The 27,402-nt window shown below is 41.1% G+C and overlaps 1 protein-coding gene across 1 annotated transcript in view; it reads right to left on the reverse strand.

Annotated features, from left to right (window-relative positions):
• Window positions 1-27,402, reverse strand: part of AOPEP (aminopeptidase O (putative)) — a 372,310-nt gene that overhangs the window by 119,999 nt on the left and 224,909 nt on the right. The window contains 2 exon segments of the mRNA XM_082401307.1: window positions 4,130-4,237; window positions 4,889-4,991. Of these exon segments, the coding sequence (XP_082257433.1) occupies window positions 4,130-4,237; window positions 4,889-4,991 (211 nt within the window).

A 27,402-nucleotide genomic window follows, 5' to 3' on the forward strand; every position in this document is an offset into this window, starting at 1 on the left:
CTAGAAAACAAGTACGGTGGACAAAGATGACATAACATACAGATAACCAGTAACCTTGAAATTCAGAATCCTGCAAGGGAAAAAAAAAATGAATGTGTTCAAAGATACAATTAAGACAATTTTACTGAAAGAAGGAAGAATAGATTCTGAGTCTAAAAATGCACAGTGTTTTCCAGGAAAAAAACTGATGCAGACTCATGGTCACCAAGCCACTTTTGATTAAATTACTAAACATCAATGGTAAAGAATTCTTCTGTCATCTGAGTGGTATAAAGAGAAAAAACTAGACTGACTTTGAAAGTTTCAACAGCAGTATTTAATGCCAGAAGGCAGTTGAGCAATAGCCACAAAGTTCTGAGGAAATGAAAGCATGACCCAAGAATATTATACCCAGACAGTTTGTAATTCAAATACAAAGGCAACAGGCAAACATCCTCAAGCAACTTGAACATCAATTTGCTAACAAAATTTAGCCAAAGAAGAGTTGAATCAAAATAAAACATTCATGAATATAGAAGCGTGGTAAAATGACTGTTAGTGAATACTGAAATCCTTTACATACAGAGCTAGGGCTATGCAATGTGAAAATTATATTGTAGTAACAACACACACTATAAATGATATAAATCTCTTAACTATGTAAAAATATTAATTAAGAACAATCTAGAATTGGGGGAAAAGTAGTTGAAGTACATAACTACTGGTTTCCTCATCTTTTACATAAGAGAAAAAACTGATGCTTTCTAAAAATAAGATATATATCTAAAGAGAAAAAAACTAGCAATTTCAATCTCTTAAAGATTTTCTGTAATTGAAGAATCTTTTAGGAAATGATCTCTCTTATATTTCTCTGAAGTTCAAGAAAGTCTTTTATATTCACTTTAGTTTCTTTTTCATGTGTTAAATCCAAGTAAAATGAAATTTAAAACATTTCATTAAAAAGCACATATAATATAATCATATTTTTAGAAAATTATTTCTAAATATGTCTTTGTATCTATACATGTGTGTACAATCATACACAAACACACATACATATGTACTATATGCCCATATACACATAGATACGTGTATACATATCATATATAATATATAGAAAGAGAGAAAGAAACGGAGTGCAATTTCTAGAATGATGTTCACCTAATATTAATTATAGGTAATTATGGATGGTGAGATTTTGAATGATATTTTACATTCTTCTTTGTACTTTTCTGTACCGCTTATTACTTTTTTTTTATAATGAGTATGTGTCAGTCGAAAAAGCAATAATTTCCAAACTTGCTATGGGACTGGCAGAAGGACGACTGGATATTCACATGCAAAAGAATGAAGCTGAACCATCTACCTCACACTGTATACAAAAATTAACTCAAAATGGATAAGAGACCTAAATATAAGAGCTAAAATACAAAGCCCTTAGAACAAAACATAGGCGTAACTTTTAATTAGGCAAGAAGATATTTGCAAATCATTTATCTGATAAGGGACTTGAATCTAGAATATATAAAGTACTCTTACAACTCAATAAAAGACAACCCAAATAAAAAATCAGCAAAGGATCTCAATAAACGTTTCTCCAAAAAATATATACAAATGTCCAATAAGTCCATGAAAAAATCCTCAGCATAGTTACCAGAAAAATGCAAATTAAAACCACAATGAGATACCACTCACACTCACTATGATGGCTATTATCAAAAAAACCAAAACAACAAGTGTTGGTGAGGATGTGGAGAAATTGGAACCCTTGTGCATTGCTGGTGAGAATGTAAAATGGTGCAGCCCTTGTGGAAAACAATATGGCAGTTGCTCAAAAAATTGAATACCACATAATCTAGCAATTCCACTTCTAGGTATATATTCAAAAGAATTGAAAGCAGGGACTCAAACAGATATTTGTACACTAATGTTCATAGCAACATTATTCACAAGGGCCAAGAGGTGTAAATAACCCAAGTGTTCATTAATGGATGAATCGATAAACCAAATGTGGTATATGCATACAATGAAATATTGATAGGAAGGAAGGAAGGGAATTCCCTGATGGTCCAGTGGTTAGGACTCTGCACTTTCACTGCTGAGGGTTCAATCCCTGGTCGGGGAACTAAGATCCCGCAAGCTGTGTGGCGCGGCCAAAATAAATAAATAAATAAATAAAAATAAAAAGGAAGGAAATTCTGATACATGCTATAACATGGATGAACCTTGAAGACATTTTGCTAAGTGAAACAAGCCAGATACAAAAGGACAAATATTGTATTATTCAATTTGTGTGAGGTACCTAGAGTAGTCAAACTCAGAGACAGAAAATAGAATGGTGGTTGCCAGGGACTGAGGGGAGGAAAGAATGTGGAGTTATTGTTTAATGTATACAAGTTTCATTTGGGGAAGATTAAAATGTTCTGGAGATGCATGGTGGTGACAGTTGCACAACAATGTCAATGTATTGATAATGCACTAACTATACACTTAAATATGGTTAAAATGGTAAATTTTCTTATGTATATTTCATCACAGTTTAAAAGGTTAAAAAGTAAAATTAAAAAAGAGAAATGAGGTACTGATACCTGCTACAACATGAACCTTGAAGACATTATGCTAAATGAAAGAAGCCAGTCACAAAAGGCCGCATATTATATGACTCCATTTATACGGAATGTCCAGAATAGGCAAATCCATAGAAAGTAGGTTAGTGGTTGCCTACAGCTGGTGGGAGGTGGAAATGGAGCAGTGACTGCTAATGGGTGTGGGGCTTCTTTTGGGGGTGATGAAAATGTTCTGGAATTAGAGAGCAGTCATGGTTGCACAACTTTGTGAATACACTAAAAACCACTGACTTGTACACTTTAAAAGGGTGAAATTTATGGTGTGTGAATTATATGTCAATAAAGCTGTTATGAAAAAACAATAAAGCTATAATTCAGAAGAGTTTAACAAAAGTAAAATTGAACAATTTGGTGGAGGGAGCACGAAGTGTTCCATGGGAAGCGGATATCAGAGCCTCAGAAGTCACAGTAAACCCAACGCTCCTTCAGTGCGGCAGTATCTTGGTGAGAAGTGGTTTGGGCTATTCAGTCAACTGATCATATAAGACTCCTGAGCCAGTTTTCAAGCTGCCTTTCCAAATACATGTTTAGGAATACCGCCCCCCTCCCCTCAAGCAAAGAATAAGAAGAGGGTAGAGACACGGAATGGGTATCTAGTTTTGTTACACTCATGCTATTCCTTGCACATATGTTCAGATTATACATGTACATCCTTTACATCTAACATTGTGCACAGTTTGACTTCAAAACTGTATATGAGCACAACTGTCAAAAATCAAAAATACACATCAGTCCAATCTGTGCTGGGACTGCATCCTTTATTCTCTATCAGCCACGAGCACTGTTTTCAGAGCCTCTCCCTCTTTGTTAACTTTCTTGCTATGTGCAGCTCGGCCTGACACCCGTATAAACTGACAGAGTCTCTCTCCGACAGTTTTGTGGCCAGACTGTCTGAATATTTCAGTGTATCTTGTCTTTAATCTATTTGTTTATCAAATATATATGGTGTATGTACTGTGTGTGAATCATATACTAAGTACTGGTGAAATAAAGTACTAGTACTTAGTACTGGTGTGGCCTTGTTGAGCTTATACACAGAATGGAGGAGAGAGAAAAGAAACAATGGACCTGTAAAGGAAAATATAATCGTGAAGAATGGTGATGGCAATGAAGGCAATGAAAAAGGCAAAGGTTAGAGAAGAGCTGGGTGAATGCATATCTGCTCAGCTGGAGTGACTCTGAGATTGTGGCACTGACGCTGAGACAAAGGATGAGGAGCCAACCTTGCAAAGCTCATTCCAGGTGGAGGGGAGAGCAGGATTGTTTCGTTTTTGTTTTCAAGGTCACTTGAGGTGCAACTACCCACATCACTGTGCACAGGACAGCTTTGGGTTACAGTCTGTCCTAAACTACGTGGAGATCACCCTCCTGGAAACAACACTTCCCTGTGTCCACTTCATTAACTTCCTATTTTGCCTATTGTATTAAAATTTCCCTACTTTTTAAAATTCACATCATCTAGTCACCACAAGCTACACCTCCTCCAATTGTATATCATGGACTCACAAGGACTTGTAAATTACCTGGGAAAGAATCAGCTGCCCATGAAATGTGTGCACAAACTTTCTTAAAAATGAAAAATAGGTGTCATCTCCAAGTCTTTTGGCAAGGAACCGGAGAAGGAAGTAGCCCTAAAAGAAAGGAAGAAGAAAAAAAGATACTTATCATGTGTTCATCAGAAAAATGCTTACAAAGTCAACTCTAACCTACCCAACCAGCACCTTATGCTCATCTAGAAAGTTTGGCCTGACCTGTCCCAGGCAGCCCTTTATATTCTTACCAGTAAGGTCGAGTCTGGTACTTAAGGACCAACTACTCTGCTTTCAACTGATCTATTAATGGTATCACCATCTTGTTTATCCTTGGCTTACATGAAGCCTGGATGTCCATCATGGACCAGAAGGGAAGAGGGGCCCAGCTCCTCTCTCCCTCAGCTATCAGGAAAGGCCTTTACAACTTAGAATACTTTTTTAAATCACTCCTATCTTCTAGGCGGAACCTGACAGCAATTTTAAGATTCTGCTCTTCGAAGCTGACATGAAGCAGGGAGAAGGGAGGTACAGGGAAGGGAACAGTTCAGCTTCCTTTGATTCATGCCTCACTATTTGGGTACGAAATGCTTTAACTATTGGACAATCAGAATCTGCTCAGTCAAATGTCATTACAATGTTGATGATTTTTTTGTTTTGCCCCAACCATGTTACTAACCTTCACTGTTTATATGTAAAATCTAAAAAGTGCTGCACCATAATAACTGGCTTCTGCCACTCAGATATGCTTACCTTTAAATAATGAACCTGCATGAAGGCCTTCTCCGGATTGAGCCCGTGTTTGATGACAGATGATCCTGAGTCACTCACATGGCCAGTTTTCTCTTTATTGGGTCTAAAATGATGCAGTAAAATTTTCTTTAAGTATAGCATATTCTTAACTAATTAGACCATAATAACGCCTTATTTCTTATTTTCAGACTTGCCCAACAGCGTCTTAATTCTACTCAATAGTACCAGGTATAATTTAAAATGGTTTATGTTATAAATGCATATACTGAATAGGGAGGGATTTAGATCTGGGTTGGCAACCTGAGGTTGGCTACTGGCAGTATTCTACATCATCTTATCCAAGATTAAATCTTGCCAGACCCTCAAGGAATCTCAGCTCCAACATGAATTATTTAAGAAACTATACACTTTTCTTTTGGTGGGAATGTTGGACTGGGAAAGGCAATGGAAAATGTAGCTTTACTTGGAAGAGTAAAGAACTTACATCTTTTCCAAAAAATTCTGAAAGCCCCAATGTTATCTACTTCTCTTGATTTGCATTTAGTAATTAAGGCTCCTTTAAGATATATTCATACTCTAAAGCCATTTTAGAACCACAAAAACAAAACAAGAAAAGTCACAGAGGCCCATGTTTTTAGAACAGGTAGAGACATTAGTAATCACATGCTTCAACCTCCTCATTTCACAAATGAGGGAAACAGGCACATAGAAATTAAGTCTGTATCCAAGGTCTCACGGCTTGTTTTGATTCATGGCGACATTAAGGATTGAAACCAATGATGTCTCCTTATTATCTATCAGTGTTTTCCATTATGCTCTATGGTTTTAAATATTTTAAAATATTCCCTTAATAAAATATAATTGTGTTACAGTGACAATTCAACAACTAACTAAATTCAAAGTAAGTGACAAGGTATTTACAGCTTTTAGCTGTTCGAAAACCAGTCACTTATTGGGCAAACATTGAAGAGCATGTGCTGGGGTGAGGGGAAGGCAAGGGCTGACAAAAGGGCTGGCACATCAGAAAGGAAAGGGGTTATTTTTATTTTTATTTATATATATATATATATATATATATATATATATATATATATATATATATATATTTAAAGATTTTTTTGATGTGGACCATTTTTAAAGTCTTTATTGAATTTGTTACAATTTTGCTTCTGTTTTATGTTTTGGTTTTTTGGCTGCTAGGCATGTGGGAATCTTAGCTCCCCAACCAGGGATCGAACCCGTACCCCCTACACTGGAAGATGAAGTCTTAACCACTGGACCACCAGGGAAGTCCCCATTTTTATTTATATATTTATTTTTTGTTGCTGTTGTTTTTAAACTTATTTTATTGAGGTATAGTTGATTTACAATGTTGTGTTAATTTCTGCTGTACAGAATGTGATTCAGTTATACACATATATACATTCTTTTTCATATTCTTTTCCACTATGGTTTATTACAGTACATTGAATATAGTCCCCAATGCTATACAGTAGGACCTTGTTGTTTATCCATCCTATATATAATAGTTTGCATCTGCTAATCCCAGACTCCCAATCCATTTGTCCCCCACCTCCCTCCCCCTTGGCAACCACAAGTCTATTCTCTATGTCTGTGAGTCTGTTTCTGTTTCATAGACACGTTCACTTGTGTCATATTTTAGATTCTGCATATAAGTGATATATGGTATTTGTCTTTCTTTCTGACTTACTTCACTTAGTATGACAATCTCTAGATCCATCCATGTTGCTGGAAATGGCATTATTTCATTCCTTTTTATGGCTGAGTAGTATTTCATTGTATATATAGCGAGGGGTTGTTTTTAAAAGGTAGTTAGTGTTACAAAGTACACAGCATTTGGAATCGGAGAGACCTAGTGTTGACTCTCAATCCTACTCCTTACTACCTGTTACTTAGTAGCAGTTTACTTAAATTCTCTAATCCTCAATTTACTTACTTGCAAAAATGAGGATAACCTTACCTATCTCCCCAGGTCACCTGGGGAATAACTGAAATAATACATGCAAAGCCCTTAGCAAGGGCTGGGGATACAGAAATTACTCAATAAACTTAATAAAATTTTCTAAAGTTAGCAATAAATATTGCTAAATTCAAGGTTGGTCATCTGATGTTAGAGGCAATAGATTTCAATGGTTCATCCCCTTAATCCTATATGCCCGCAGACAAACATGGAAGGGTGCTGGACCTGAATGGCAGTGCCTGAGGATGACCCAGTTTGCCAAATCAGTCCCTTTGCAGTGTGCTCTAGCTGCCGAGCAAAGAATCCCTGATTAAGTCTCTGCTGAATGTTCTAGTACATTATCTCAGCAGACACAGGCTCAGAACCAGCAGATACCTAAAGGAGAGACGATGACGACCAGCCACTAGAGCTAACTGCATAGTTTGAATTTTTCTAGTTGATCCCTGACTTACAGACGTGACCATACTTGCAGGAATAACTAGTTAGTCCCTTTCATCTTGATTTAAGACTTCATTGAAAAGCATCAGCTTTATTCCTGCTCTCAAGGTTGTCCTGGAGTTGAGTGTTTTTATAAAGAAAGCCATGCTGGTTTTGATAGGAAAGCCTGCCAGACACCTTGGGGGGAGGAAGACTTCTCAGTGTCAACCTGAATTCAAACCAGTTTTCCCAGCCCCAAGAGAGACAGAGCTGCTGTGAGTTTCTTTTGCCCTTGAGCTCTGAATGGAGACTGTTAGAAGGGGAGGAACACAGAAGACCAACCTAAATCTCTGCTCCAAAGGCTGGTTTCCAGGCTCAAGTTTCAGATGATGACTTTAGTTGGTGCTTTTTTCCTCTGACTAAAAATGTCCTTCCAGAAAGTATCCCTCTCTTACTCTCCTCTTCCACCCTCTCCAAGTGTTCAAGAAAATTCTTTTACGCTGACAGCATCCAAGGCAAATGTACAAATCCCCAAGAGATTCCTTTTAAAGTAGACATGGTGAGGGAGAGGGCAGTGCCCAGGCGAGCTTCGTGAGAAATCAAAGGGGGCGGTTTTTATGAGGAAAAGATACTCCACAAGTGGAAAAAGGGTGACTTCCATTTCTGTGCTATTCTGGTTCTCATAATACCACTTACCCCAAGTCTGTGCAGGGAGACAAAGCACAGAGAGAAAGCAGGAAACAAATGAACTACCACTACCTACAATAATAGATGACTCTCACAGGTGAATGAAAGAAGTCACACCCAAAAAGACTACATACAAATGTATGACTCCAGTTAAATGAAGTCAAAGAACACGCAAAACAGATCTATGAGGATACAGATCAGAATAATGGTTACCTTTGGGAGAGAGTATTAACAGAGTGGGGAAAAAAGAGGAAAGTTTCTGGGATGGTGGGATTAACTCTATGTTAATCTGAGTGGTGCTTTCATGAGGATAAATAGTAGAAATCTATTGAGCCATCTAGAAATATCTGTGCACTATAGTTTATATATATTTCCATTAAAAAGTTAAGAAAAAATAGATGCACATGAAACAGTACACATTTTGTGAGAATAAAATGGAATCAGTCTAGAAAAGGGGCTTTGCTGTTCATGTGCCATGAACACATGACTAGGGTTAACTAAGCTCTCTACACCTGAGGACCAATTAAATAAAAAACTTTTTTAAGGACATTGTAAGAGGCAGGAAGAGCTGTGGCAAATACAATTGGCTCAGTCTACTCCCATTCTCATCCCCCTTCTTTCTTGCCACTTGTACAATTAAGTCTGAAAAGGTAAACACTCACTTTCCAGGTGTCCTTGAAGTTACAGAGAGTCAGAAGACATAGTCCAGGCCAATGAGACAAAAACAGATGTCTGCTGCAGTTGGGAGTGGGGTTCTGGGAAAGCTTTTGCTTTCTTTACAAAAGGGGAAATATGACTAGTACTATTCCTCTTTCCCCCAAACATGGTGGATGGAGCTACAGCAGCCACTTTGCAATCATGAGGCAGCAAACCAACATGCTATGGAGACCCGGATGGAATGAAAGAAGGTAAACAGTCTTTGATAGTACCATTCAGCTGCTGGCCAGCCCAAGACTGCCTGCCTTCACACTCACTGTATGAGAAAAGTAACCCCTATTTGTTTAAGCCAACATTGCTTTACTATTCTATTAGTCGAAGCCAGATTCATTCCTAATGGATGGAGAGTTGAACCAATACTAATAGCTACCATTCCTGTTATCTCCCTGTGCCAGGTACTCTGCCAAGCTTTTTATGTATCATGTCCTTCTACCTTCACAAGAACCTGTGGGGCAGGTACTGTGACGATGCCCATTTAAAAGTGGAGGAAAGTGAGGCCTGGAGACGACCACAAAGCTAGTTAGTGGCAGAATTGAGGCTAGAACCCAGGTCCATGGAACACCAAAGTCCTTGCTGCATTCTGGGGCTTCCCCAAGATCCAGGCCCCCCCCAACTCGGTTTTGCCAAAAACTAAGTGGAGAACCTCAGACAACATGTTTACTCTCCCTTAACGCTCAATTTCCTCACCTGTAAAGAGTGTGATGAGGCTCAGATAACATAAAAGCACTTTGTAACGTACAAGTGTTAAGCATCTCTTCAACATTTTACACCAGTGTTTATTTCCTTGGCTGGAATACATGGAATGTGAGAGATCAAGTTACCAAGGTCGTTTGGGCTTAGATGCCCTTGGTTTCTGTTGTACCTGGCACCAAATGTAACAACTGAGATTAGCATGACCTTTCCCTGCCCACCTCCTTCCTTTTCCACTGCACTCACAGAAGCAATATGGACATTTAAAAAGCTGTCACATGGCAGTGATATTTGATCCACATGATTTGATTTGGAATCAAACCTCCTGAAGAAAGAACCGATTCTGCAGGACTATCGCCAAGGGTGGGATCTGAGAAAACGCCTCTGAAAGGTGCTCAGGCATGTCAGCCTAGGTCTGAACACCTACTGCTCTGCCACAGCCCAGACGGGCCGTCTGCCAGCATTCTCTGTCTTGTACTCCTTGGCAGTAAAAGTGAGAGCCACGAGATAGCTTCATCTATAAACTTGCCACTGTAGTGCTTGAGCCAGGGACGAAGCATCCCAGAAATGAGACAGAAAGGGATTAATCAGCATTCTCACATCTCTGCTCTATCAGTGGCAGCTGCCCCACAAGGTTTGAGGGTCCGGGAGCAGGGCCTCACTCACCCCGAAGTAACAGAGGAAGTTAAATACTACCTTTGTGGAGACCCCTGGAGACCTCTGAGCTCCAAATGCACAAGTGAGATCTCCTGGGGAAGCAGCATAACACACTGGGTTAAGAATCTTGACTCTGCCACTTAAGTGCCACGTAATCTTGAGTGAGTCAGGCAACCCATAAAGGCCAGTCTTCATCTGTAAAAAGGGGACAATGATAGCGACCGTGGCACCTCATTAGGCTGTTGCAGTGTCTAAAAGTGCTTAGCCAGAGTGCCTGTTGGCATTTTGTAAGCACAATATAAATGATGCTTATCTCGTCATAATGAATACTGATTGGGGTCAGGGAGTGCCAGCTAAGCCTTCCTCTGACAGGCAAAGACGTTAGAAAAACATCACCCTATAGTTACGTGTGTACGATGTTATCGTTGGGGGAAGCAAGGGGAAGGGTACACAGGAACTCTATTATTTTAGTAACTACTTGTGAGTCTAAAATTATTCCAAAATAAAAAGTTTTTTAAAAAAAGACTAGGCACATAAATGTGGCCGTACACCTTCCCTTTGCGAGACCCCCGATTTTGAGTATAAACCTTTCAGGGGCTGGTCTGTAAGCCTGCTCCTTGTTGCATCATCATCAGAAAACAAATAAAAAGAAACAACAAATTTCAGGTGTTACTTAAAATTCTAGAAAGCTAGGTATGGGCGTATTCCTGACACCCCTCCCCCTCCCCCCCCCCCCAGTCTATACCACTCTGTGAAAAGATTACTAAAATTTTGGGTGAAAAATGGAGGCAGAATGATTGAAAGTACAGGAATTTTATGTCCTCCATTTGTTTTTGCAACAATTTTTCCATCTATAAAATGTGTATAATGAACACTCGCCACTGCCTTGCCTTTGGACAGTGCTACCAAAGAGAACTGGACAAAAGGCTGTGCACATCTTTAACTGATGAAGCTGTATCGTGTCAAAGCTACTGGTGTTTGGCAAGTTTGATTATCTGTGTGCTTTTCACAATGGATTTAACAGCTACCCAGCATGAAGGTTTTTCCCATCGGGGACCAGTATCCTATAGCAAACACAGCAAGATATCACTCCAGTGCTGAAAAAGGCAATTGATAAAATGGTTTAAGACAGAAAGAGACATCTCTCCAAGGAGCCACAGGAAAGTGAAGAAGGTATATTCTGTCCCCTGATGGTGAAAGGAGAAGTCAGCTGCTGACGAGGGTGACATGAAAAGACTCTGTAGTTAGAACTGTGGAAAACACAAAAAACTCCTCAAATTTTGCTAAGCAGGGCAGGGAAATGAACGGTGAAACTTAGAAAAGCAGGAAGTAATGAGCATTAATAAAAACCGAAAATAGTCCTCAGGTTTTGAATGGCCATAAATCAGAAATTCCTTTCTAAGAAATGAAATCCCCCAAAAAAGAAAAAAACATGGAACAGACTAATACAATAGTCTGAGCAGTATACCATCATATTCAACACACCAAGAGGTAATTTGCACATGTTTTTTCAAAGGAGACGAAGAAGAAAACAGAGAGCAAGGAGTGCCCCAGAGGTTTCTGATAAGGTGGGTTGTCAGAGGACATGCACAAAAGAGGAAAGGGGGGATGATGGAGAAAGCTCACTACAAGAGATGGGAAGCAGTAAAATCATTGCCAGGAAGGCAGAAATTCAGAATGAGCCGGTGCTAAGGGAGAGTGCCCAGGGCAACAAAAAGGGCTTTTGAAGTGATGTTTGGAGCCTAAAGAAGACCAGGTGTTAAGGGGTGACAGAACGAATAGAACTACTTGACTCCCACTTTGCTTCAACTTTCCTGCCAAGGAGAATAATTTTCAAACTATACATGGTAGAACAAGCACTGTTATGTGGGAACTGATGTTTCATACTTGGGAACTGATCCTTGGTACCGGTGGAGAGGGCTCCTTCATCCTTTAAAGGAGTTCTGACTCCAGGACCAGGTGAGGGACATGCCACAGCTTGGAAAACTTCCATCTGCAATCACAGGCCCCTGGAGGTGTCAAATCATGGAGACGATGGGAAGGGGGCTGATGGAGATAGACAAATGTCATTCTGATTGCAAAGGAAGAGGGAATAAGAGGAGGGGAGGCAAAATTTGTGACTAGGTATTGAACAGATAGTTTGTGAGCACTTAGAAAATGATGGACTGCAAGGAGGTTGCATGGGATCTTGAGGGCCACTTCCAGAAATTCACTGTGGGTATCAGGCATCCTGACTTCTGGCAGCTGGCAGAATGGATGTGGTGGTTAGCATATGGTGGCTGTTTCATGGCTTTATAGAAGGTTCAGAAACAGAACCCCAAGGCTGTTGATTAATTACTTGCTATAACCAGGAGGGAGTCCTTAGGGCTGTGCCCAAGGAATGATGACTTATTGGCTTAACAAATTTGCAAATAAGTCGAGTCTGGAAGTCTAGCTGGTTGACTGACAGCATCTACAGTCAAGAACAGCAACCACAGGCTGGAATGAGGATCCAAAATTAATAAAAACAATAGTTAGTAAGGACAATGAGGCTTTTAAAAGTTAGTATTTACCTATGAAAAAGTTTTAGTATATTAAATTGTCTGTAAACTCAACATGTAGCAAGAGGTGACTGATGTGGCTTCCAAAACAATAAACATAATAGTAGGTGGGATCAATAGGAGCAATGGGGTGTAACGGGGAGTCCTGCTGGGAACGGGGGCAGACATCATGGAGAGCTGGGTTCTGGAGCCAGACTTGCCTCTGCTCGCATTCTGGCTCTGCCACTCCCTAGCGGTAGAAAGGTGGTCAATTGCTATACGCATCTGCTTCCTCATCTATGAAATGCGGAGGAAGACGGTACTAGTACCTATCTCATAGGGCCATTTTGAGGATTAAATGAGACAAATGTACATAGAGTGCTTAGAATAATGTTTGGCGCATCGGAAGCACTCAATGAATGTAACCAAGGAGAAAAAAATGCATGGGAGTTGAAATGCTAAGACTGCCCTGAGAAGGCGTATGATACTAGGTTTAAAAATGAAATATGGTGTATATGTGAGTGCTTTCAACTAATCCTATTAATGCTTGTCCTTTCTTTTCTGGATTATCCAGATCAAGGGAAGCAATAATAGTTACACTCTTCACAGGTGTAACCTCAAACAGAGTGCTATATTCAGTTCAGGTGTCACATCTGGAGAAGGCCACTGCCAACAAAGAGAACAACAAGGAACCAAGCCCAAGATGGGAACCATTCTCCCAACCCTGTGACCTAGTGACTAGAAGAGGAAAGACAATGGTCTTCAGACATGTGGACTGTTTGTGTGAGAACAAGGCGAATCCTGTGCAACTCTGGAGGTAAGGGCTAAGAGGACAGGGCAGACTTTATAGGGAGGCAACTTCCAGCCCGATCCAAGGAAGCCCGTTCTAAGATAAGCTGTTCCCATGCGGAAGCTGCTGCTTGCTGAAGCAGTGAGATCTGGATGCTGGGAATACTCAAGTAGAAGCTAGGTGGCTGTCTGTCAGGGATATGGAAGGCTAGGCAAAATCACTTTTAAGGCCCTTTCTGACCCTAATATTCTATGATTGTATGAGGTAAGAGAGCCCAGAGTATATTTAAGCTGCAGCGTTTAGAAGTAAAACATCATTCATCTGCTGCAGTGGAGTCAGTAAGTTTGCTATGCAGCCTTGGGTTTGCTAAATCCACAAAGGGTGATTTTCATTAAAAAAAAAAAAAAAAAACCTAAATGAATTAGAGGAACCATAACTGAATTTTATTCAACCACATATATTCAGAGATAGACTTAGCTAAAGAGTATAGGATCCAAGCAACACAAGGCTCTCATTATCTTTTTTACAGTGTTGTGTTTGAGAGGTGCATATGCAATATACCTGAACTAGTATCCTCATAAGCCGGGTTAAAAAGGGCTAAGGTGATCATAATGAAGCACAGGCTGTCAGTCTGCTCCACACATTCAGAACACAGGAATATACAGAACCTGAAAGTTACAGGAAGCAAAAGTAGAAAGGGTAAAAATGGAAAACTTTTTTTGTAATGTGTCAAAAAAAACTCCATGACTTTATCTTGGAAAGAGACAAATGAGACAAATGCTGACTTCATTTTTACAAGGGGAGATTAGAAGCACGTTTTGAACACTAACAGCATGTGTGGTGCTGTGTGCTGAGATAATGGGAAGGATCGTCTCATCTTATGACTCAAAGAGGAGCAGATGGTCTGTGGGAGCTGGAGAAGGACTTTTCCCTCCTCCGTGGAGGATGGCACAGTGCTGGGGACTTAGAGGTGGCAGCGGGTGCAGGGCTTGCGTGAGTTTGAAGCCCAACACACACCAGGATGTAAAACAGGACGAATAGTTGGGAGAGCAGCTCTGTTCTCAGTCTTGTGGGCAACTGTGTACTATATTTAGGTCTTACATTTAACATTCATACATTAACTCTTCAACACAGTATGGTTAGTAAAAGCAAAAAACTAGAAATTACCAACATGTCCAATGGTTAACAAATGGTTAGTCAGTCATGGAGTGTTCATACCCTGGAATATTCTGGAGCAGTTAAAAAAAAGGACCTGCATGCATCGATAACAGAACAATAGTCAGGATTACAGGGGGTGGAAAAAACTAACACACACACTGGTGCATATACACTTGTACTTGAGGGATGCTTTCTTGGAAGGGAATCATCTCTATGAGGGGTTGTTATACCACAGACACTATGGAGAAGTCTTCCTGCCATCCAGCACTGGAAATGGCTCCTCAGGTCTCATGCAATGCCCTGAGGACAGCAGTTGCCTGCTGCCGTACTTTCTTCTTCCATCTCTCCTTGGACAATTGCTGGTCAACCCTGCTAAGGCTACAGTGATGTTATAAAACATCCAATGATTTCTATCAATCCCTCTCTTTTTTAAACAATTGAGATATAACTTACATATCATAAAATTCACCTTTTGAAACATGTAAAATTTGGTGGTTTTTAGTATACTCACAAGGTTGTACAACCATCGCCAGTACCTAATTCCAGAACAGTTTCATCGCCCCCAAAAGAAACCCTATAAGCAGTCACTTTCCATTTTCTCCTCCTCCCCCAGCCCCTGGTAACCATTAATCTACTTCTTTTCTCTATAGATTTGCCTATTCTGGATGTTTCAGATAAATGGAATCATACAACATGTTGCCTTTCGCGTCTAGTTTCTTTCAGATAGCATAGTGTTTTCAAGATTCATCCATTTTTGTAGCACATATCAGTAGTTCAGTTCCTTCTTATGGCTGATTAATATTCCATTGTATGAATATAACACATTTTATTTACCGATTCATCCCTTACTGGATGTGGGTTGTTTCCACTTTTTGGCTATTAAGAATAATGCTTCTATGAACATTCATGTACATGTTTTTGTATGGACTTATGTGTTTTCATGTCTCATATATACCTAGGAGTGGAATTGCTGGTTTGTATGGTAACCCTACGTTTAACCTTCTGAGGATCTGCTGGACTGCTTTCCAAAGGAGCTGCACCATTTTACATTCCTGCCAACAGTGTATAAGGGTTCTAATTTCTCCAAATCCTCACTAACATTTGTTCTTATCTGTCTTTTTCATTATAGCTATTCTAGTAGGTATGAAGTGATATTTCAATGGGGCTTTGATTTGCATTTCTCTGATGGCTAATAATGTCGAGCATTTTATGTGCTTATTGGACATTTGTTTATCTTCTATGGAGAAATGTCTATTTAGACACTTTAACCATTTTTAAATTGGGTTATTTGCCTTTTCATTGTTGAGTTGTAAGTGTTCTTTATATATCCTGGATACAAGTCCCTCAGATATATGATTTGCAAATATTTCCTCCCATTCTGTGTTGTCTTTTCACTTTCTTGATAGAGTCCTTTGAAGCACAAAAGTTTGAAATTTTGATAAAGTTCAATTTATTGATATTTTTCCCTCTTTGATTTTTGACGCTTTTTAGGTGTCATATCTAAGAAACTGTTACCTAAACCAAGTTCATGAAGACTTATACCTATGGCTTTTTTCCTAATAGTTTTATAGTTTTAGCTCTTACATTTAGGTCTCTGATCTATGTTGAGTCAATTTTTGTATGTGGTATGAAGCAGAGGGTCTAACTTCATTCTTCTGCATGTGGATATCCAGTTGTCCCACGAACATTTGTAGAAAAGAATATTCTTTCCCCCACTGAATAGTTCTGGCACCCTTGTCAAAAACCAACTGACCATAAATGAAAGGGTTTGTTTTTAGACTCTCAGTTTTATTCCACTGATCTATATGTCTGTCCTTATGCCAGTATCACGCTGTCCTGAGTACTGTAGCTTTGTAGTAAGTATTCAAACTGAGAAGTATGAGTACTCCACCTTTGTTCTTCTTCTTCAAGACTGTCTTGACTATTCTGGGTCCCTTGAATTTCCATGTGAATCTTAGGATCAGCTTGTCCATTTTTGCAAAAAAAAAAAAAAAAGGCCACTGAAATCTTAACAAGGATTATCCTGGATCTGTAGATCAGTGTAGGGAGGATGGCATCTTAATGACCCTAAGTCTTCCAATTCGTGAACACAAGATGCTTTTCCATTTATTTAGTTCTTTAATTTCTTTCAACAGTGTTTTGTAGTTTCCAGTATACATTTTGCACTTCTTTTGTTAAATTTATTCCTAAGTATTTTATCATTTTTGATGTTATTATAAATGAATTTATTTTTTAATTTCCTTTTCAGATTATTTATAGCTAGTGTATAGAAACACAACTCTCTTGATGAATAAAGAAGGTGAAGTATACACAATGGAACATTACTCAGCCATAAAAAAGAATGAAATAATGCCATTTGCAGCAACATGGATGGACCTAGAGATTATCATACTAAGTGAAATAAGTCAGATAAAGACAAACATCATATGATATCACTTATATGTGGAATCTAAAAAATAGTACAAATGAACTTATTTACAAAACAGAAAGAGACTCACAGACATAGAAAACAAACTTATGGTTACCAAAGGGGAAGTTGGGGAGAGGGATAAATTGGGAATTCAGGATTAACAGATACACACTACCATATATAAAATAGATAAACAACAGGATTTATTGTATAGCACAGGGAACTATATTCAATATCTTGTAATTAACCAAAATGGAAAAGAATAGAAAAAAAGAATATACATGTATACATATATATATATGTATAACTGAATCACTTTGCTGTACACCTGAAACTAACACAATATTCAATTTAAAAAAAAAGAAACACAACTGTCTTTTGTATATTGCTCTTGTATCTTGCAATCTTACTGAACTTGTTTATTAGTTTTAACAGTGTTTGGGGGAGGATTCCTTCCTTCAGATTTTCTATATATAAGATTATGTCATCTGCAAAAAGATAGTTTTACTTCTTCCTTTCCAACGTGGATGTCTTTTATTTCACTTTCTTGCCTAATTGCCTTGGCTAGACCCTCCAGTACAATGTTTAACAGAAATACAGTCCCCCTTTTTTATCCCTTCTCTCTTCAACCACTGACTTGAAAGGGGGAGGAGTCCCTATAAAACTGGATTTTAATATGTAGCAAGAAGTTTTTCTTACTACATATTAAAGACATTATGTGTCTTTGAAGCAGGTTCAGTCAAATAGTTGCACAGTTTTTGTCAGCCATTCTTGGTCAAAACTATTGGCCAAAACACAATAGTTTTGGGGAGCATGGGGGAGACCTACAGGGAGTAAGCAAATAATTTGTAGAACAGAGTCAATTTAGGATTACATGAGAAAGTACTCACTGGTTGAGAGTTTTTCTGAATGGGAAACTAACACTCATTAGCTAAGAATGTAATATACATAGTGCTAGGATTGGCTGAGGGCATGAGATATCCTCCAAGGATGAGAAAAATAGGAGTGAACTATTATAGGTTGGTTTATGGAGATGAATTATTTTTAAGAAAATATTTCATGGGCAAATACTGTTATAATGAATCAGTGCCCCACAGGGCAGCAATACAGGAAAATTATGCACATATACTTATAAAATTTATTTTCTGAAGGATTCACAAGAAAATGCTAGCAGTGATTACCTTAGGGAGAGGACTACGGTGGTGGGGATGGAATTTTATACTTTTCTAAACTGAAATTTCCTGTGATATACTTGTATTTTTTAAAAAATGGTTAACTAAATTGTGATTATGAACTACTTTATTCCTTCTTTATGTTTTTCTATATTAAAAAAACTCCACCAAGTGTTATTGCAAAAATGAAACACCATGTACAGTAAGTATGATATTAGGGGCCTATAAAAGAGAATTCTACCCCTGCCTTAGAAATACCTGAGTGATGAGTAACCAGAGAATGGTCTAGAAAAATGAAGAAGTAAGGGTTATTTGAGTTCAACTATTCAGGATATGTCTGTCATCTTTGCTGGGTAAAAGAAGTGAGAGCTGAGGGTGTCCCTCCAACAGGAAACAGGAACTGAGTGGGCAGCTCAAGGGGGTGGAGCTGGCCTTTGAGACAGGAAAGGACAGAGTCTGTTTCTGGCTGGCTGAGAGCCCTCAAGTTTTTCAGAAAATGCTGGCACAGGTACAGAAGCCTCCAGTCACAAAAGGGTAGAAACAGTCTACATGCCTAGCATGTGTGGTTCAAATTAAAAAAGCAAAACAAACAAACAAACAGCAAAAAAAAATGGACAGGGAGAATGGGGTGGAGGGGACCCCAAGCCTGAGTGATGGAGGGTGGAGGGCAGAAGCTCCAGGATACAGAGGTAGAGATTTAGGAACCTCACAGGCCAGTGCCAGTGGTCCGAGCTCAGGTTAGAACTCTTGAAGGCCATAGAGGCAAGAACGTTTTTCTTCTCAGGGCGGTAGTCAGATTCTGTATAGGGGCCAGGGAAGCTGTACAGAGCTGAGCCAGAGGGGATACCAGGGTGGCCCTTATGTAGAGATTAGACCAGAAGTAGGTTCCAGGAAGGTATGAGGATCCCATTAGTCTTAGAAGCATTGCCAAGTTAATTCTTCCCTCAAGCTATTCATTTGAGCATCTTTGTTTAACATTCAGATTTTTTTTGGGGGGGGGGATGGTTTGCTTTTAATCCTATCCTTTTCATTTGTAACCAGGCATTCTCTTGCACTTTAAAAAAAAATATTCTCTTAACTTCTTAGCAAAATTAACTTTTTGAACATTCCAGCCAATTGTAAGTTTGTGAGGAGGAAAAGCAGGTGTTTCCAGGCTCTGGTTGTTAAAGAGAGACGAGCAGGATGCCTCTGTGGTTGCCATCCGGAGGGTGGCAGCAGTGAAAGCAGAGACAGAAACCAGAATGAACCAGGAGGGAGAGTGAGGCTGCCCGTGGGGGCTGTGTCCTTGTGCCTCTGTCACTTGTTGGGCAAACTTTTATCAGGTGCCAGAGGGTCTAGATGACAGTATCTAACATGTGTTGAGTATTTACTATAGGTTGAACCACAGGAAATTGCCGATAATCAGTTATTTTAGATCCATCAGAATGGCAATTTCCTGTGATTCAACCTAACACATGTGTTCTAAATGATTTGCACGTACTCATGGCATTTATTCCTCACACTCACCTATAAAGTGGAAACTGTTGTGTTATTATTCCCATTCCATTCTACAGCGAGGAGTCTAAAGCTCAGTATGGTCGTGGAACTCTCAACGTCACATGGCAAGTAGTGGAGTCAGCACTGAACTCAAATCCAGGCAGTTTGTCTTCCAGGCTTGCTTAACCCTACACTACTTTTCCTGCGTTGAGAACTGAACACTGACAAGCCCCGGAGAGAGTTCACTTCTGCATCTTCAGTTGATGTTTCTCTAAAATGAGGCAGAATAGACCAGGTCTTGGTCAAGAAGGCACTGGGACTATTGCCCTTCACTCTCTTCAAAGTCGTAATGAACTTCACAAAGCTCACATATTCAACCAGTTCCTTTATTGGGTCCATCCTTATCTGCAATCAGGGATAGCTTTACATCATATTATTAGAAGACTTCTTGAAGCTGTATTGACATTTCAATCAGTTTTGAGTAACTCCAAAGCGACTCATTCAGAGCCTTATTAGGCCATCCAAGAAGAGGATTCCAAGTTCTTCTAATCTCAGGTCTGGGCTCCTGAAACAGCCATCTAATTCTATCTGGCCTCTCCACTCTGTCTATCTGATCATGTGTTATCCCAAAGGCTGGGTAATCTTCCCAGAACTCCGTTTGCATTACATCATTCTTGGAACTGAAAATAGCTCCCCACCGCCTGGATGGTCACACGCAAACTCTTGAATTTGGCATCTAAGGAACTCCATTACTTAGCCTGGTCCACCTTCAGTCTCATAGGTTCTTAATGGCTCTCCTCTTCAGTAAACCCATTCTCACTTAATGGACATTTCCACAGTCAATTCACTGTTTATGCCTGCCAGGCTTTGCTCATTGAGTTCCCCTCCCTTCACTGCTTTACCAGCCTCAGTGAAATTCTTTCTCACCATCCCAGCTCAAGCCTCACATCTTCCCAATGGCCCTTTCTAACTAAGCTTACCAATATTCAACTCTCAGCTCTTTGAATTCTGAGGGTGCAGCCTAGAATTTGTCTATCTATTGTCTTGTGACCAATGTTTCAACTCTCTGAATAATATACAAAGAAACTCAGGGACAGAGATGATGTTGTCTACAGCATTCACTTCTTCAATATTTATCAAGCACCCACTCAGTGCCAAGCACTGTGGTATACAGAAGCAAAGAAGACATAGTCCCTAGGTTCAAAAGGTTGATGGGTCAGAAGAGAGATGTATCAAGCTGGGCAATGTGAAAACACTGTTTTTATAGGTTAAAAATAGTCAAATATTGGCAATTTAATATGGCTCATTCTAAATATAATCATAAAATAATGTAGTAAGGTCATGGGTGGAGATACAAGCAGAGCATTTAGTGGGTAGAGAGGAGGGTCACCAGCTTATCCTGTCAGGGTAGGGCCTGAGACTTCTGGAAGGCAGTGATACCTGTGCTGGGTCAGAATGATCTGGAGTCATGCAACAAAGGAAGGATATTCTAAATAGAGACAATATGAAAAAAAGGCAAGGAGATAAGAAAGAACAGGCAGACAGTAGATATTATGGGCTGAATTACATCTCTCCAAAATTTTTATGTTGAAGCCCTAACCAACCCCTAGTACCTCAGGATGTGACTGCATTTGGAGATAAGGCCTTTAAGAAGGAGTTAAGCTAAAATGAGGCCATTAGGTTGGACCTTAATCCAATCTGGTTGGTGTCTTTATAAGAAGAGATTAGGATATACAAAGAGACACCAGGAGTGCAGACACACAGGGAAAAGACCAAGTGAGGACCCAAAGAGAAGGCAGCCATCTGCAAGCCAAGGAGAAACACCTCAGAAGAAACCAAACCTGCTGATACCTTGATCTTGGACTTCTAGCCTCTATAACTGCAAGAAAATTAATTTCTGCTGTTTAAGCCACATACCAGTCTGTAGAATTTTGTTATGGCAGCCCTGGCAAACTAATACAGTAGAGTTCTATGAACTATTTGGGGTGGCTAGAGAGTGAAGCAAAGAATGGTAAGAGAAGAGACCAGAAAAATGGGAGCGATGGTGTGCCGGGCTTTGCCTGCTGTGGAAGTTTTTCCTGGAGACAAGGGGAAACTTTTGAAGAGTTTTAAGCAAGGAGGTGGCAGAATCATAATGGGTTTTAAGTAGAGCTCCTCAGTGGCAGTGAGGAAGATGGATTTGATGGGGCAAGACTACAGGTAGAAAAAAACAAGTCAGAGGATATTAGATTGGTGCAAGCAAGCCATTAAGCTCTAAACAGAGAGAGACAGTGGTATTAGGGGTGGAGAAAGGTCGAATTGAGAAAGACTTATGAGGTAAGTTCATAGTGAAGGCTTAAACCCTCCCAGGGGTGGGGGAGTAAAGCAGAGGGAGGAATTGGACAAGTTTGCCAGGTTTCTACCTTGGATGAGTGTGTGAACTTGTGCTACCAGGGATGAGTTCAGTGCTATTGGAGGTGAGCAGATGGGAGTGGGAGAGAGGATTACCACTGTGAGATGTAGGGCAACCAGGAAGAGATGATGTCAAATGGGCAGTTCAGCACTCACATCTGATCTTTAAGAGAGAGCTAGGCTGGCCTGGAGACTTGGGAGCCTCCAGCACAGACGGGAGTTGTGGCCAGCAGTGCCCATGCCCCACTCATATCCCATGGGACGCATTTATCATTTGTGTGCACATCAGCTCTTGGCATGTTCCCTGAGACTCTTTTTCGGATGTGACCCTCAGGTTGCCTGAGCCTGTTTTGCCTATGAACACAAGAACCAGAAGCACCTGGAATGTACTCTCTAAGCAATGATGACAGCTGCAGGGATATTTACACGCTGGGCCCCTTGCCCCTGATGAGGACCACTCTGAAGCTGACCCACAACGGCTTCCAGAGCAATCCTGTGTAACCTGACTTGATAACATGGCACCCCGGCCTGGCCCTCCATTCTCCCTTCCATTTTCCCCTCCTGGGAATTCTTCCTAACAAATCTCTTTCACACGAATTTCATCTGCTTTTGGGTAACCCCACCTAAGAGAGGGTGTTTAGATGAGACCACTCCAGGAGGATGAGCAGCGAAGAGGGGGGCCCCCTGGGGAAGACCAACTCTGAGAGACGGAAGATGAAGAGAAGACTGTGAAGGAGATACAGGAGGGAAGGCAGAGGGGGCCAAAGAAAACCAGAAGAGGGGCAGCCACGAAAGTCAGGTGATAGAAATTTCCAGAAGGGAAGAGTTATTAACAGTACCAAAGGAAGCAGAGGAACCCAGTAAGGTAAGAACTGAAATATGTTTACAGAATCTGATGATCATAAGGGCACAATGCCCTGAGGAAAAAGTTTCTCTAGACTTGTGACCCCAGTTCACGTCCAAAGTCATGAGAGCTTCATCCCCCCTTGGTGTACAGGTCCTCCTTCCCTTCTCCCTCGTGGGCAGAGGGTTCCAAAACTCACTTATATATGTAGCTCTATGATCTGCATCAAGGCACATTCATTTCTAGTTCTGTTTCTGGAACCAGAAAATTGTCTTTAGCTGTACTGAGACTGACAAGGTGGCACTCAGGCATCTGAGAGGTCAGGGTAGACGTGGATGCTGGTGTGCTTACAGAATCAAAGGGAGAATAGGCTGGTGGCCTCCGTTTTCCCTGTGGGACAGGAGGCCAGAGAAGGAAGAGAGCATGGGGAAGGTCTGGAATAAATACCATAGGCAAGGAGAAGGGAGCTGCCCAAGGAGGAGTGAAGGGATTTATTTATGCCTGCAGGGCCAGTGGAGACTGAAGAAGAATTCTGGGGAGTGTTCAGGCCCAGCAGTGAAGCTCTGGGCTGGAGCTTTTCCATGAGGCAGGCTGTGCGGCTGCGAATGGACACGTTCCCACATGTGGGTGGGAAAGATTGCTATGTTCTTCAAGGACTAGAAATAAAAATTTTGAAAAAAACTTTAAAGGTGAAAACTTCATGAATACTAGAGAAGGTTTACACATAGGCTTTTAATGGAAAAAAGTCTCACTGGTTAAATGGAATACACAGTGCTTAGGCATCATGCAAACTCACAGAACTTGTGGCATGCACATTTCATTTTGGCTGTAGATAGAGTTACATGCTTGGGGGGGTTTTCCCTATTATTATTATGGGATGTCTTTGGAACCAGGGGGGTGAGGGATTCATGAGGAAGATGGGAAAAGAGTCTGCATTTCTCTAGAATTGTATCAACTGTGGAGGCAGCAGCTAGAAAGAGCCACGTCAGACTCTGGGCTTGTCAGCGCCTACTCAACGTGATATATTTTAACGTTTTTCTCAGCACGAGCTTGACTTTAACAATGAATCCAGAAAAAGGGGGAAGTGATAATAAATCACAAACTATAAAAACCAACAGAGATTTCTTCTGACCCCGCCACCGTAGCTCTTCCATCCCGCCGGCCTGTCATGATACACTAACTGAAAGCACTTAGAGGGAAGACGCTGATGCAGCTGTACCCTAGAGACCAAAGGCACGGGAGCCTTTCAGAAGCCCCCTGGCATCTTCCTTGTCAAGAGTCATGGCTGCTGCACTGGACAAGGGTGGGGGGGTTGGGGGAACGAATAGGAGAGAGCAAAGCGGTGGCAGCCAGACAGGGCAGAGTGGAACAGCAGTAAGATCGGGCTGTGAACGGCAAACGGTTCTGCCCAGGCCTGGTGGAGGGAGAGGTGAGGGAAAGTCTGGAGAGAGCCACTGGGGTCTCATCTACGGGAAAGGCATTTTAATAATTAACAAATGGGAAAAGGCATGGAGCCAGTAATGTGACCCTAGCATTTTGAAACTATGCCTCGGGAGCCTGCAGCCACATTACGGGCTCCCCAGCCAGTGAAGGCTGAGAAACCTCGGAAAACACAAGGAACTGTTTTAACCAAATGAAACTTACAACCAGGTCAATTTAAGACACATTTGATGAGAGCCATGATTCAACACTGGATATATGGGAGGCACAAATGGAAAACAGTTCTTATAAATTACTGAAATTAGCAAGTCAGAGACAACCATAATTTTAATTTTTCTCTTCTCACTTTATCAATACCCCTCCAATAGCTATCATCAACACAATATTGAGTTTTCCTGTTTCCCTATATTGACTGAAATAATGAGACACACACTGTCATGTGTAAAAAGACAAAGATACTTTGCCCAAGGATACTTTTTCCAACCCGACCTTCATGTCCTTCCACAGTTCAAGATACCTGGAGTATTTTTTTTTAATGCAACTAAATGCTATATCGAGTTCTTTGGAGGCAGGGAGATGGTGTAAGGAAAAGAGAATTGTTTCAATCCCCACTCTGCTCTTTATTGGCTGTATGATGTTGGACACCTTAACTGGTCTTTCACAGCCATGAGTCATCTAAGTGAAGATGTTAAACAGCCAGCAGGAGAGGTGGGGAAGGAGAGGAGTGAGGTAGAAGGAAATCAAGGAGAGTGTGACACAGAAGCCAAGAGAAGAAAGTGTTTTTAGAAAGAAGGAGTGGTCAACCATGTTGAAAGTTGCTGCAAAGATGGGTAGGAGAAGTTTCCATTGCCTCTGGCAACGTGAAACCAAGACTTCTGAATTGTTCTTGGTCCATCATTTGAAGACCATGGGGTATCTTAAAAGCAAGAAAGAAAAAAGATAGCATCTTTGACTACTGCATTGTTTTAAGAGACTTCTTTCCCAATGTCTTATTTGTGTACTAAAACAAAAATCTGAGACCAAATTTTTACAACTCTGGTTCTTCCTTTCACCGTCAGTCATTTCTAGGTTCTCTGAGCCCATTCAAGGGAGAATTCTAAGGGATGGGAATAAACTAAACCTAGACTATATAATTTGGGGCAGGTTCAGAAACATTTCCTCTTCATTGTAAGTGCATCTGATAACAATATTTTCCATACTGATGTGCAACAAATCTTTCAAATGCACTCATTTCATGGTTAGCCTAAATTTAGGCAAACACAATTTCTGAATACTAAGAAAAAGAAAAACAAATGCCATAATAAGCCTTTTAGCACAAGGCTCTAAAAATAGCATATTCCTTCTCCCAGCTCCACACACAAAGGAAAAGCTCTTGGACATCAGAAGCTCCACGAACCCCAAAGACAAGGCTCTCCACACATGTGCACTGACTTCCCAGTGTCCATCTGACTGCTTATAAGTTGGGAACACATTTCACCAACTGTTGTTAATTATAGTTTCCTTACCCGAACCGATGGTCTATGGTCATACAGAACTGGGGGCATCAAAGGGACTTAGAGACTTGGAGAGTGGGGAAACTGAGTCTTGAGAGCTGGCAGAATTGGCCCAGTTATACAGCTCGCACATACGCTTGTTCCTGCATCAGCCACCTTAAAACAAACCTCCCTGACCCTCTTTTCCCTCCCCTCCCAGCACAACTTCTCTCACAAAGTCCACACTCGTCTCTGCTTCCTGACCTCCCATTCACTCCTCTACCCACTTCAATCGGGCTCCCTTCCCCACAGCTCATGAATAAATGCATGCATGTCAAGGTCACCAACACCCTTCATGCGGTCCAACCCAAGGTCACTTCTCTCCCTCCCTTTTACACACCCCTCAGCAGCATCCGGCATTTTCTTTCCTGACTTCCATGACTCCCGGCATCTGGGTTTCCTCTACACTGATTTCCCCAGCTCCTCCACTGGGTCCTCATCCTCCTCTCAACCTCTTCTCTCACTTTCCTCTCTAGCTGGTAATTTCAACGTGCTCAGAATTTTAAGTATCCATAGGCTGAATGTTCCAGTCTCTCCAATGAGCTCCTGACTTATAAACCCCACTGAGTTTTCAATATTGAATATCTATTTGGCATGTCAAACTTGACACATGCAAAACTGGAACCTTTTTTTTTTTTTAATTATTATTTATTTATTGGGCTGTGTTGGGTCTTCGTTTCTGTTCGAGGGCTTCCTCTAGCTGCGGCAAGCGGGGGCCACTCTTCATTCATCGCGGTGCGCGGGCCTCTCATTATCGTGGCCTCTCTTGTTGCGGAGCACAGGCTCCAGACGCGCAGGCTCAGCAGTTGTGGCTCACGGGCCTAGTTGCTCCGCGGCATGTGGGATCTTCCCAGACCAGGGCTCGAACCTGTGTCCCCTGCATTAGCAGGCAGATTCTCAACCACTGCGCCACGAGGGAAGCCCAAAACTGGAATCTTTATTCTTCCCTCCAAAGCCTGCTCCTCCCGAAGTCTTTACCATCTCACCAAATGGCATCACCACCTGTCTACTCAGCTGCTCAGGTCAAAAGCCTGGAAGTCATTCTGGACACTTTCAATTTCCTTTTCTCCACATTCAATAGACCAAAGATCTGCCAGTGCCACTGCCAAAACATGTCTTAAATAGGTCTGCTCCTTGTGCCTGCCCTGCCACAACCAGGACCTCTAACGTGGACTACACAACGTTCTAACCCTTCGCCTGGCTTTTTGTCTGCTGCCTGCAGTCCGTGCCACACAGCGGCAAGAGCAGCCCTGTAAAAGCACAAGACAGACAAGGCTCCTTCCGTGCTGAAGGCCCTGGGGCAGCTTCCATCGTGCTCAGGGTAAGGCTGGATGATCTAGCTCCTGCCTGCCTCTCCCCGCCCTTCTCACCACACTGCCTTCCTTTCTGCCCCTCGAGCACCAGCATGGCAAGCCCTTTCCTGCCTCAGGCCTTGGTGTTCTTCAGAGAGGCATTCCCCAGCCTCTTTACTGTGAATCTCTGCGTTCCCTTCACAGAACTTCTCACCACCTGCAGCTAGCTGTGCCTACAAGAGAGTCCCTGCTACGTGAAAGTTCCATGAGAGCAGGGACCCTGTCCACGTTGGCGGTGGGTGTAGCCATCCCACTGGCTGAGTGAACGGATGCTTGCACAG

The sequence above is a fragment of the Balaenoptera borealis genome, assembly GCF_965194805.1.
Source record: "Balaenoptera borealis genome assembly, chromosome: 8".
Lineage (NCBI taxonomy): Eukaryota > Metazoa > Chordata > Mammalia > Artiodactyla > Balaenopteridae > Balaenoptera > Balaenoptera borealis.